This window comes from Limulus polyphemus, unplaced genomic scaffold, assembly GCF_000517525.1.
Source record: "Limulus polyphemus unplaced genomic scaffold, Limulus_polyphemus-2.1.2 Scaffold331, whole genome shotgun sequence".
Lineage (NCBI taxonomy): Eukaryota > Metazoa > Arthropoda > Merostomata > Xiphosura > Limulidae > Limulus > Limulus polyphemus.
The window spans coordinates 649757-664017 of record NW_013665941.1 but is presented as its reverse complement, the minus strand read 5'-3'; the positions used below and the strand labels follow the sequence as shown (position 1 = coordinate 664017).

The 14261-nt window shown below is 30.8% G+C and overlaps 1 protein-coding gene across 1 annotated transcript in view; it reads right to left on the bottom strand.

The window, feature by feature from the left end:
* Positions 1–329: 329 nt before the first annotated feature.
* Positions 330–14261, bottom strand: part of LOC111085322 — a 21614-nt gene continuing 7682 nt past the window's right edge. Inside the window, exons 4-6 of the mRNA XM_022383389.1 lie at positions 9060–9174; positions 5281–5461; positions 330–474 (exon numbers count right to left, since the gene is read on the bottom strand). Of these exons, the coding sequence (XP_022239097.1) occupies positions 334–474; positions 5281–5461; positions 9060–9174 (437 nt within the window). The 3' untranslated portion in view covers positions 330–333. The remainder of the gene's footprint in view (positions 475–5280; positions 5462–9059; positions 9175–14261) is intronic.

Genomic DNA, 14261 nt, shown 5'->3' with positions numbered 1-14261 from the left:
AATGGCATGAAGAGTTTTTAACAGTTTGTTTTTTCTGGGAGATATCAGTACTCTGGATTAATTCTCTTGTATTGTATGTGTTTAGCATAACCAGTCATGCTTTTCTGACCCCAAACTTCACATTCAAAATAAATTAGCAATGAAAATAATACAGAAGCTATATAATAAAAAAAAAGAATAATTAGCAGTATTTAGCAGTCATGTTAATATATGGTCTTGAAAATTAGTTTTCTGGCTTTGAAAATGACTAAGAGTTGCTGTTTTAAACAATACATAATAGTTAATAGTTATTCCATCATTTCAAGCAGTGAAAGTTTTTATAAGGCATGAATCTTACTGTTGGTGAGGCATGTTCGAATGGTTTCTAAGTGGCAACCTTGGAAGTCGCTGATGCTGATTTTGTCTTCCTCGGTTGTCAACATAACCAGATTTGTCTTTGCTAAACCTGTCTCCATGGTAGCCATTGTTATAGTTCTACAAATAATAGCATTTATACTGTTGTAAGATCTTAATGCAACAATAAATATCCTACCACAAGCACTTAAAATAGTACATACCTCTGGGTGATAGTAAAAAACTTAATGATTTGGATAATCAGCAGGGCTTGAAAATATTTGAAATGGACACTAATCTTACAGGACAAATGACAGAAAATTTCTATTCATCCTGCACAGGTTTTACTTTTCTTACATGGTGATTCAAAAAATATTTTCCAAGGTAATAATAAATGTGATAAAACTAGATATTAATCTTATTCTCAACAGCAGTTTCAAAATATTTTAGACTCATCCCAACTTAAAATTATTCTCTAGAGGGGTCCTAGCATTTGCTCAATAAATGAGTAGCCTATCTATAATATCGACCCCTTTCACCTAGGTACCAATCAATGATTGTCATTGCTTTGCATTACATTTATGTAAATAACATGTGTCAGGTGCAGAAAACCAATAATTAACCAACATTTGGACTTCTAATTCTAAATATTTTAGACTCATCCCAACTTAAAATTATTCTCTAGAGGGGTCCTAGCATTTGCTCAATAAATGAGTAACCTATCTATAATATCGACCCCTTTCATCTAGGTACCAATCAATGATTGTCATTGCTTTGCATTACATTTATGTAAATAACATGTGTCAGGTGCAGAAAACCAATAATTAACCAACATTTGGACTTCTTATTCTAAATAAGATTACACAAACAAAGAACTTATAAGAGATTGGAATAAGCCAGAGAAAATGCACGAGGGAAACATGTTTAAAGGTGTACAGTTATTTGGAAATAAGTGCACGTGTCTTCAGTTGTCAAACAAAGCCGATTTGATTTGAATCTTATGCAAAGCAACATGAGGGCTATCTGTGCTAGCTGTCCCAATTTGACAGTGATAGACTAGAGGGAAGGCAGCTAGTCAACACCACTCACTGCCAACTCTTGGGCTACTCTTTTACCAATGAGTAGTGGTGACCATCACATTATAACACTCCCATGGCTGAAACAGCAAGCATGTTCGACAACAGGTATTTGAACCCTACAACCCTCAGATTATGAGTTGATCACCTTAACAGCCTTGCTATGCCAGGCCCAACAAAGCTGGGATATGATGCTGAGGAAAATACTCCTCTTGTACAGATACTTTATTATGGAAAAATGAGCATTAATTATAAAATATAACAGTTATCGTGTAATCTTCCACTAGTACAAACAAGCTGATTAGTGGAATCTTTGAGGACTGATTAAACTAGCTTAGAACACAGAATTATTTCTGGTATGAAAGATTATGCGACTATGATAAATTCTGTATTATATAATACAAGTGCCAAATAAATCTTTATAATTAATAATAACAAAAAGGGAGGCAGAATGTCAGCTGCATATAATCAATATGAAGTAATTCATTGAAATCAAATGATTAACATTTGGAATAAATAAGCTATTATAATTGAAGTACATTCAAAATCTGGGTATTGGATTAACCATCACCTTTCAACTTTCAGATGCCAGATAATAATTAACATTATACACATTTTTTAGGGAGATTTCAAAAAACATTCAAGCTCAATTTTATAACTTATCAAAAATATCTCTGAAAAATTCTTCAAATCTTTATATAATGTAGTAATGCATAAATGTTCAATTACAGTCTAAACTTGTAAGCACCTTAAGAATGTTTGAAACTATATTTGAAATATCAGAAATAAAAAAGTATCACCAATAACTAGAGGTTTTCAGTGCTATTATTCATATACATTTCCTTTACCTCTTCTCTTCCGTGTTAGATACATATCATTTTATTATTGTAAAGCTCAATTATTTAACTATCTTTCAGTCTTAATATGACTGATCACTAATGCACTTTTTTTTTCAAATATTCTGAAAGAAGAGTAAAACTGAAACCCTCCAAGTTTTATTTTCTTATTTCTAAGTCCAAAATGGTTTTGACAGGTATTTATTTCTAATATCATATCGTATCCTTTGGTTCCTTTACACACACACAAGTCTTTCTTATATTCTGGTTAAACCAAATTGATTCAAAATTGCAAGAGTCTTGCCAAAGAAAACCATCAGTTGTAATGACAATATTTCATTACAGATAATCTAATTTGCTGATAGCTAGGACTAAATAAATGCACAACTTTTAACAGCAGAAATGGATAAAATTGTTTTTCCATGGATGCAGGCTAACATTATATACATGTTGCTTCTTTTGTCTGATTTACTGCATCAATCATACTGTTTCCTGGGGTGTTACAAGTGGAAAAGTTCTGTTTCATTTCACGGAATTAACTCGGATATGGTGCTATCTATCTTGAATATTGTATATTACCCAATAAGAACTTTGTGGCAAGAAGAGCAAAGAAAATGTAATGGGCAAACCAATGCAATGTAAAAAAAGGTTCAAATGTTATTGTATAAATGAGAAATTTCAAAATTTTGATGTTTTTATGTTTTGAGCAAAAAATATGATTTTTCTCCAAGTGGTTGTGTCCCTAAAATAATAAAATAATAAAAAATCAATGTTAGCTGCTAGCATGAATAATGTTCACTAAGTGTGTCTGAAACAATGCATTCAGCCATAAAATAATGAACAATATAACCATCACAGTGATAGTCCAGAGAAAGCTACTTTATGTCAGTAAGTTTTTTTAATATTGTATTAAAATTTTTACATATGAAGAAGACAGAACATGAATATCTACAGGCTGTGAAATCAATGCTTACAAACTAGTAAATATCTGATCAGGTTTGCATTAAAACACAGAAAGTACTAGAAAATAAAATTCTAGTACACATCAGAAGGGAAAATTTGCAGATTCTTACTTTCGAGTACCAACACACTCATGATACATGCAGTTAAGTCATTTGTATTGCAAAATTCTGAGTACAGAAGGTTATTACAATATTGTTTTGCTCTTTGGCACCATACAGGTTTTGCCATCTCCATTTAAGCTGTATGGTACTTTAAAGCTAGGTATTAGGAACAGGGGATAATGAGACCACAGCTTCAACTTGTTTGATTGGTTGTCATGGCAATTAGCATATGGTTCAGCCAGCTTGGCTCACACTACATAGCATGTGCTGTGCAGTTTGCAAGCTGCATAATTAGAAATGTTATGTCTATGTAGTTGCTTATTGGATGTAATGATAAAACCAAAAAATACGAACTACAGATATTTATTTCCTCATTCCTTTTAATTTGTCCATGACTAACACAAATAATATGCCTGTTGGATTTGGACAGCTTCATTAGCTTTCACCATATAAATCTTTTTGTAGTATAGGGTGGTCATCAGGCCACACTTAGATTTTTTTCATTTGTCCAGGCTTGACCCTATCCATATACAAATTGAAGCCTCAACAAGAGAACAGAATGGAAGAAAAACTCAATACTGATAAACATTGAAAATCTTAATACATAACCATACATTGAATAAGAATTCTAGATATATCGAGAGAAAACAACCTTTAACAACAATTAACCAACAATATACTGCTTTGAACAGAGATATGTGCTTTTATGTTAAACCATTTGTGTAGTTTACTGGTACGTGTAGATAATTTATCTCAATAAATACTGCATGCTTATCTTCATTGTCTTCAATTTGTATGTTGGATGAATAGCTATGTAAAACTGCAGAAATACTGAATAAACAAACTTAATAGCATTTTTGATGACCTTGGGAACAGTTATTCCTACACATTTTGTAAAATTACCAACAATATTGTTCAAAATACTTTTACATTCATTATATTTTTTTTGGAAAACAAAACCATTCCAGTATTTTTACACATTTGTGAACAGATTATAACAATAAAAGAAGTTTTTCAATTAATCTGTTCTACATTTAAATGAAAAAATATTTGGAGACTTTTTGAATACCAAAAATGACACTTTGCTGAATAGCAGCACTTGGAATAAACCAATACAATGGTGATGCGAGATCACAATGAACCAGCAGCAAGTATTATTCACGTTATAATTACTTTGTAATTCTAATTAGACAATTTGAAAGATGGTACTGCTAAATATGAAATTTGTGAAGAAATAAAGGAAGTTCCGATGGTTGCAAAATAGCTGGAATTTACAAACTATTTGCAGCCCCCCCCTTTTTTGTAGGTTATAATTATAAACTAGCGAGTTGAAGTTTACACAAACATTCATTAAATTTAGTATTACAAATGCCTTAATGGTTTTAATGTTCATTCTTATACAAAGAATGAACTTGCATCTTCAATAAAGCATTCTAATCAGCACTTTCTTTAGTTATTCTAACTTTAGACCCTTTCTTTTAATATGATTTTAGGTCTATTATTCAAAAAAAATAAAGCAACTAGTTAGTAAGCATTTCGGTTATATTGATTGGCAACAAGTGTAGAAAACAGATTTCTTGGAGGAATAAATTATCTATTTTTATTATAGTCTTAGCAGCAGAATTCTGTAGAATCCATTGATCCAGCCATTCGTTATCCAGTTTCTTCAGTTTCCATCCAAATTGAGTATCTTTTAACTTTTATAAAATAGTTAAAAATACTCCTACATATTTTAATATTGAAAAATATTTGAAAAGAAAACATGGCATAAGATTTATAGATATAAATAGGATATAAATATTTATTAACATTTAATTCATTATATAATTAGAGCAAAATAACAATGTTACTGTTAGTATCAGTCCCAAATATGCTAGTGGGGAAATACAAATTAGCAATCATTTGCTAGTGTCTTCAAAAGTTAAAGTCAAGGTCTGAACTATGACAAAAACTGCTAGTTCGTCAACTTACCCTGCTAACTCTAGGTCTAGCAGATACTTGATCAATTTGACGAATTGTATCCTTGTATTCATCCATTTTGGGAGATGGACCAGAAGGTGTGGGTGCTTTGGTCATTCCTTCTGAACAAGTCTCAAACTGGATTGGTTGGTAAGAGACAGTGGGTATAGAACTAGCATTCAAATACTGTTCTCTAAAACAAAAAACAAGCAATAGAATAGAATTTTAAGTAAACAAAGTATTGAACTGGATCAGTTCTATCAACTGACATTTTAACTTTCTGTTACAAAAATGATTCCCTAATGCTTAAGCCTATCAGTCTTTATAAGTCTAAATAGTTTGTTTGTTTGTTATGAATTTTGAGCAAAGCTACACGAGGGCTATCTGCACTAGCCATCCCTAATTTAGCAGTGTAAGACTAGAGAGAAGGCAGCTAGTCATCACAACCCACCACCAATTTTGGGCTACTGTTTTACCAATGAATAGTGGGATTGACTGTCACATTATAATGCCCCCACGGCTGAAAGGTGAGGGAGGAAAAAAGGGTAAAATAATTATATTAGTTGCACTTTATAAAAGAAACTCATGCAAGAATCAGTAGAAACTAAAGTGAAAGAACAAATGTTATACATCTGAGTTATCAGAGCAGCAAAATACAAAGGTAAATGTTACTTTATCCTCATCAAAGGCAAAGGCAGATTGTAGGAAGAGCTGGGGTCAAAGATGTCTAACGACAAGGCAGTCTCAGAAGTTACACAAACAGGAGGCCACAAGTCCTGGGTCCAAGAAGTAAAATGAAGGATAGAACCAACAATATGATGTACAGTAGTGGGTGGTAACATTCTCACTGTCAGAGTAACTCCAGTTGCTATTTAACTCTTTCCATACAGGCATTCTTTTCTGCACTTATCACATGGTTTTACCGAGTTATATTCAAAATTTAATGAAAATACTTTATTATCCTGGTATACGAATAAACTTGGTATCAAAATGTAACTAATGCTCCAAATTTTAATATTATATCAGTTTTAAGTTCTTGATTTATAAAGCATTATTAAAAACCAATCCTCATTTTCCCCCTAGAATGAGAATTTTGACATTTGCTCTCTAGGTCTTCACTCTTCTCTAGTTTATTTACCATTCTTCCAAAAAGTATGGAATTTAACACAAGTTACTCATTATAACATTGTTATTACTCAGGAAAAGCATAATTATTTTACCCTTCAATCTTATTTGGTTACATAGATATAAACTAAAAAATCAGACCCATCTTGTCTTGTTGTACCCACCTGCTACATCTTCTCTTTAACAACTTACCAATCGTTTAATACTATATTCTTATAGCCAATAAAAAGCCAAAGTTTTTAATCTATCAAATGGCATATTATATTGTTTTCTGTACAGAGAATTATCTACTTCGCTTCTAGTTAAAACTTTATTCAAACAGGAAGTACACTGACAAGCTTAGCTGAATTTTTAATGGCTCTTATTGCAATTATGATAGTTATAGGAAATTGTCTGCTTTTTACATGTTACTATTCTGTGTTCTTAGGTACATTATCTAATTAAATAAAAAAATACTTAGTGCAGTAATGCCTTTAGTATAAAAATGTAGGGTTAAGTTTTGTCAACAGTTGACAGCAAAAAACAGGAAGACCCAGATAAGTACTATATATTTGTTTTTTTATGTGTATTATTTATTATTACAAAAATAGTTAAAATTTAAAAATTAGAAACTTTTTAGGTTAGATAAGGAAATAAAGAAAAATAATAAAAAAAAATGTTCATGAGGTACACTTGCAAATAACCTATGTGTTATGTAATTCGATAGGGTAGCATGAGCTACACATTTGCCAAGTGACTTACAATTTATGTGGCAGGATTATTAGTTAGACACAGTCCAAAAGCCAATAAAACAATAACTAGAAACTGATGTACAATGTTATGAGTATTAAGGTATTCAGAATAAACAAATGCAGTTTCATGTTACAATCTGAAGTCGTTCTAGAAAGAAAATAAGGGTGATTTTTTTTTATGGTGGTTACAAGATCTGTGAAATTGACCGACCTCGTACAGAGTTAGGGTAGAGAAACTAAATAAAATATAAAGTTTTACAGACAAAAAAAAAATGTTTGAAATTTATTTAGGAGGTGTTAGAAATGACAAATGAAATTTGAGATTTTTCAGATAAAGAAAGTTATTTTTAATGTTAACATGAAAATCCCTTTGAACTCAAAGCGGTCAACACTTTAACTCTACATATTCAAAGAAATTTTTAGTGAAAAGATTCCATTAATAATTCTGATTTTTTTGTCTACAAAAGACTTAATGCTTACTGAAAGCTTGCAAAATTTTGTGAAGATACACAAAACATATTAGAAATTATGGTAAGGAAACTATAAAGGTCATTTGGGTTCCTGAACTCAGATATATCAACCAAACTCGTAATGAGTGTGTTAACGAAAAGTCAACTCTTTTGGAGGAAATTCAGAACTTCAGGACGTTTCAGGAATGTTGATATGAGAAATTGTACTCTCCAAGATCCTTGAAACTGAACTCATGGTAACTAGTAATATTAATTATTATTATCTTTAAAGTAGGTTTACTATTTCTATGGTACTTAGGTTTTAGTTATTTACATAGTAATAAAATCTGGACTAATTATCAAAACACAAACACTGGGGTAATGATGATAGGGAATATTCTTGTCAAAGAAACTATATCACAGACTCTGGAATACATGTCCGAGAATGTCATAACTTGGAAGAGAGAAGAAATAAAATTAATGTAGAAAAACATAACACTTTGCATCAGAAGCTCTAAATGAAAGCGATTTTTAAAATTTATATGTTTCTTGAAGTCAAGAAAATAAAAGAAACATGTCACTTTGAACATAACTAAAATTTCAAAACAAACACAAATTCTGTAAATCTTAATGAAAAAAAAACATGAATGAACATGGTAGCATTGAGGAAAAGAATGATCTTTTGGTATACAAAGTTCTTGAGAGGAGTACTGTGCATAGCAGATGTGTTACCTCCTATTGATGGAGTGGTATACTCTAACGCTGATTACAGGGTAGGCTGCTGCAGAACACGTTATTACACGCATGGGTGGGAGTTTAGTTCAAAAGGTTGATTCATGCTATGTGTTCTGTGGAGAGGTGAGTAATATGTCTAAACTAACATTTCAGTACCTTCAACTTGTAATCATGTTTGGTTAAGAATTACTGATATAAAGTTACCAAAACAACTTAGATCTTACAGCAATTGTACCATGTTTTTTTTATTTCTTTTATCACATGTAAATGAAAATTTCATAGTAAACATGGTTTGTGATGTTTTATTTTATGATTGATGAAATTCGTAACAGTATGATACACTGAATAACCATTTGATTCTAGGCATCTTATTGGACTTAAAGTTAAAATCATATACTAAGGCATGATCATTTCTGGGAAAGAAATACAGTGACATAAAATTTAAAACATTATATTTAATTTGCACAGCACAAATTTCCACTATCTAAAATAAAATACTACTGACAAGGACTGTCACTAAATGCTCATCATGGCAAATGGATTATGACTATTCGAAGCACACATCTTTTACATTAGTCATTAGAAATTAAAGTATGTGATGAAACATCATAACAAGATGCTAATGGGGAAACTTTCAAGAACACAAACTTACATGATAGCTTATAGGTTTTGTTGGATCTCTATTTTATACATGTAGTTTTAACATAAGTAGATACAACCAAGTAAATAAAATTACATAATTGAGCTTTACCGTTTAAAAAGTTGCACTTGGGTTACCAAAGCAGTGTTAGACTTTAGGGCATCTTTTAATGAAGAGCGTAGTTTCTTTAATTCCTTCTCTAACTTTTCATTTTTTGCTCTATTTTCTGCAACAAAAAAAATCGTACAATTAGTATAGCAAACCAACTGATCCTTAAAAAAGCATATGAACTTTTTATACACAGGTATCTTAAAGAATAAAGAACTTCCAAGACCACAAGGTACATCATTAAATATAAAAAGATTTTGAAAAATCTATCAAATTAAAATGTATGCTTTAGTCCAATCACTCATGAAAAATAATTCAATTTTGGAGCAAATCTTTACCAGTTTGATTTCCAATTACGAACTGTGGAAATTATTATAAATTGCATATTTGAGATTATTATAAAAACCAAGTGTCTTTATACATCAATAGTAAGGATTAACAACTAAAGTATCTTGATATGTGAAGAAACAAAACACAAATTATCATTAAAAGTTAAAGGAAGTTTATTATAACATTAAATTGTTGATTATTTTTTTCTTCTACATAACTTCATTTATTGCTTTGTCAATCTAACCCTAAAACAATTCTTATTTTAATAAAATAGTGATTTAACTCTCAGACGCTCAAGTACATTTATTTGAAACACCTATAGTATAGTTTGTTTAATTGCATTAGAAAACAATTATTGGATGAAACAATTTGAAACTTCAGATGGACTTTCAATAGCTCATGAAGCTTCTGCAAATGACTTTATACATGATGTTTTTATGAAATTGCAAGTTTTCAAAATTGGAAAAGAATTCATTAATATATTTTTTATCCTTAAGAAAATCACAAAAGCTTACCTTTGTTACAGATTTTAATTTCTGATTTTTGTAGTCCTAGATTTTCTTTCAAACTTTCTTATAAAGTTATTTTATAAAAGTGTAAACTTTGTCTGTTTTGCTTTGTAAAACACCACATGTAGTTTCACTGTGTCTATAGTCACTGGTGTAAAATAAAATAAACTGTTTTTGCAAACCCAAAATCATAAGCAAGCATTTATTTTAAAAACTGTTAATCACCAATTTCATATATGTAATAAGTTACATCCATTTTATATATATCTTACATTTCCTTTCAGTGATTTTCTTCGTACTCTCAAACAGTAACTTAGATCAATAAGGCCCAAGCAAACATGGCTTATCACAGCAGTCTTGTCTGCGAAAAGAATCTTGATATGGCAGAGTACAAAATGATTTAATGAGTCTATCTCAATTTGTTCAAAGAAAAACATTTATTTTCCAATCATACTGCAAAATCACAATTCACAGAAGTATATGATAATAAAACAAGCTTTTTGCAAGCTTTAGAAAAAAGAGAGAATCATTGTTAGCCACGGCTGTAATTAGACCTCAAATTGGTCAAGACATGGAGATACGAGTTAAATGTTTGTATTTGGGAAAAAAAAACTCAGCCATTCTTTAAGCCACAGCTAAATAAAACAACAACAACAAAAACAAAATCAGGACTACAACTATGGTAGATGTTCACAAACATTTTTTCTTCTAGCAACATATCACCAAGCTAAGCTTTAACACTTCGTTGTGATCTCTATGAACTGGAAGCCGTATCGACTTATACAGTTGAAAAGAACAGAAAAAAGGGAGCTTTCACTATGTTTCATTGGTACACCCCTCTCAGATAAAAATGCTTTCCCTGTTAAAATTGTGCCCCCTCTTTAGATAAAATTCTAAAACATCATTTAAAGAAAATATCACCTCTGAGATGCTGTCCTGTAGAAGAGATATGTATCAAGCTAAACCTACTTTAGAATGTCAAATAAAACCTCATTAATTCATGTCTGACTAAAATTACAAATCCACAGACTGCTGAAAAGTTGCAAAGACACATTAGTAACAGATTTCCCAGCAAATCCTAAAATGTCATCATGCCAGTCTGATTATCAGGCATATTGACTGGCTAAACATCAATAATGTGTTGGCTGTAAAGCATGTAATCTACTTACACTTTCACTGGACATCTTCATTACTTCTACAGTTACCTTCAAAATCAAATATAAAACTTAGGAGTACAATAAATAATAGTGATTTGTAGTGGATTTTATTTCTTCTATTACCTCATTATTCTATTTGTAATTTTATTGAATATTGTATGGGATAAGTTTGAATGCAATCTATATCGTGTTCGTATTAAGTGTATTTTGACAGTATCCATTACATTTTGACTTACCTTTCACAACAGTTTGTTGTTCTGGTTCAATATTTTGGTTATAGTTATATCTTGCATTAGTTTATGACTTATTCAAACCCACAGAAGTAAAAAAAAAACATTATACATTATTATTACTTTAATTTATAAAATGGGTTTAATATTTCCATGTTACAATTGCCATAATCAAGTTACAGAACACAGAGGTTTATTTTCAATATGATAATGCTAATTCTGTGAAAATCTCTGATTTTAAAAATCTTTATATTATAGTTTATTCACATTTGACTAAATACATAATTTCTAAAGATTAAAGTAGTTTATTTCTTTTTATTTTATAATATACCTCTGCATTATGCCTTTCTTTTAATTCTGTTTCAATAAACCATATTTCTATTCTTTCCAGCAATGTACCCAATATATGATTTTATTCAAATTTTAGATAAGCTGACAAAAAAGAAAAAAATCTGGTTCAAGCCATAGAAAAGCAAAGTTTGTCAAAAATACTAAAAGGCAATTCATCACAGATGAAAAACATTGCCTTATTTTTAGTTTTAGCTGCAGCATAGCAGCTCATAGAAAGAACAAAATTTTAGCTCAGTCATCTCTTAACCAATTTTGAAGTATAATTATAGTTTTGGATTCAGGAGGTCAAACCCTTTTGACCGATGTATTTGACCATGCTCAGATTAATTTACTATAATCCTGCCTAAAAGAATTTGAAGTGCTGTGGCATTTGAGGATTCTCTCTTCTTTAACTCAGCTTTATACATTGTTGCCTTCAAGGTCAACTCCCCTATGTCAAAGCACTCTACATAATACATTTAATGTCAGAATCTCTGGCATCAGTACCTGCAATGTCAGAACCTTCAGCAATCTCCTTATCTTATGAGACAATAACATTCAGATAAAAAAAACAATCCCAACAAGCAATAAACTGAATCAAAATTGGATGTTACTCATCTTGTACAATATGAATCAAACTTGGATACTGACAAATTATAATATATGAAAGCACCACAAATACCATCAGAAAGCTACCGCTACTTAGCCAAACAATTGTCAAAGGAAATCACATTTTACCAAACTGGATTCTTAGAATTTCCATGGCAGTTGAAAGTAATGTGGCAGTTTCTGTTAGTCTTGCCTTTTACTTGGAAATCATAATGACAAAAACTTTTAAATGGTAGGTACATTAATTCAAGCTCATTTTTAAATGTTAAATGTATGAAAGTTTGCATTACTCCAAAGATGCATTTGAAAACAAGCTTCATTTCTTGTCAATCATAAAGATTGTTCAAGGCATAGTGACTTTAAAGATGACTTTCACACTATGAAAAGATGAAACCCAAAAAATATTACACTCCATTACTGAACTAATAGTATTTTGTGGACATAAAGGACTGCCTTTACAAGGTCATTCCAACAGTGCACTCATTAAAGATTCCTTAAATAAGGCCATTTTTGATGGTTATCTCAGGAAAGACAGATTACATATGTATATATAATTTGAAAAATGCACACAAAAAAAGAAGCAAGATTACTTCAAGGAATGTACAAAAAATTATCTATCCTTCAAAAATCACATAGTTGATTCTTTACAAAAAATCTGATCTAGGAGTATATAGCATCATTGCTGATGAAGCAACTGATCATCCTGCAAATGTAGAAATTCTTTCTCTGAGTCTCCGATTTGTTGATCAAGATATGAAAGTACAAATACTTTGAGTTTCATCTTGTAAGAACAATTGGACAGGCTATAACTTCCAAGATACTTAATGCTTTGAGGAAGTTCGCATTTCCAATGAACAAAATGAGACAAGTCTATGTAGTCTCTTCAATGTCTGCTGCCCAGAATGGACTTGAAAGGGGAATTTTTAAATTTGCTGGAGCCAACCTTAGACTTTATATTCATTGCTATGCACATTCTTTATATTTAAGTCTCTTTCCAGTTACCCAAGACTTCAAATCTTCTTGGTGTAATCGGACAAGCTGATATTTTTTCCTTCTAAGCAACAGCAGTTTTTAAATCAGATTTTACAAATATTTGCTCCACAATTAAAAATTAGCAGTCTTTTAGGTTTCTGCAAAGCTAGATGGGTTAAGTTATATACTGTCATTGGGCATTTTGTGGATCTGTATTAACACATTTTACCTTTTTGGAAGCCATTCTTAACCCAGGTCTTTATACAGAATATTCACATCTACTTAATACTGAGGACTAGAATTCAGAAAAAGATACAGACACAAGGGCTTTACAGCACTATGACCAACTTTCAAATAATCATTTTAGTCATCATCTTGATGCATAATTTGGAGCTGATTCATCCACTAGCTTCAAAATTACAGAAGAGTTCTTTAGATGTACTTCTTGCATACAACCTCATTAATAGTTGTGTGGAAGAGCAGAACAATATTTATAAAAAAAGAAAAATGAAGAACTTAAAATCTGGTTTCATGCTGCCAAAGAATTAGCCGAGCATTTAAGGATCTCACCCAAAAAGAGAAGGATAATTGCTTAAAAATGACAAATGCAACAAATAAATATTCATCTTCAGATACAGAAAAATCTTCCAAGTACAGTATCTCAATTCCACTGTTGAAACATTTAAATAAGGAAATGAAATTACGTTTCAAGATCATCCTTACTTAACTCTTTCAACCCAGGCTTGGTCCCTGGGACTGACATCGTAACCATTTTGTGCTTGTTATAGTTTTCATGCTACAACTTTTAGATTAGTAAGTAAATGTTAACAAATTTGGCAGTTTATCAATAAACATTACAATGCTTTCATATGCAAAATATCTAATTTTATTATCAAGTCTTAAGGTTTGCAAAGCAATGTTTCTCTCATGCCTTTTTTTCTTTTCCCATCTTGCCTATCTATCATGCAAAGTAATTTTCATTTTAACATTAAAAATACTTTTATGCATTTGAAAATTTTGAAATTTCACATGCAAAATCTTTATGATGTTTAAATAGTGATCAAATGT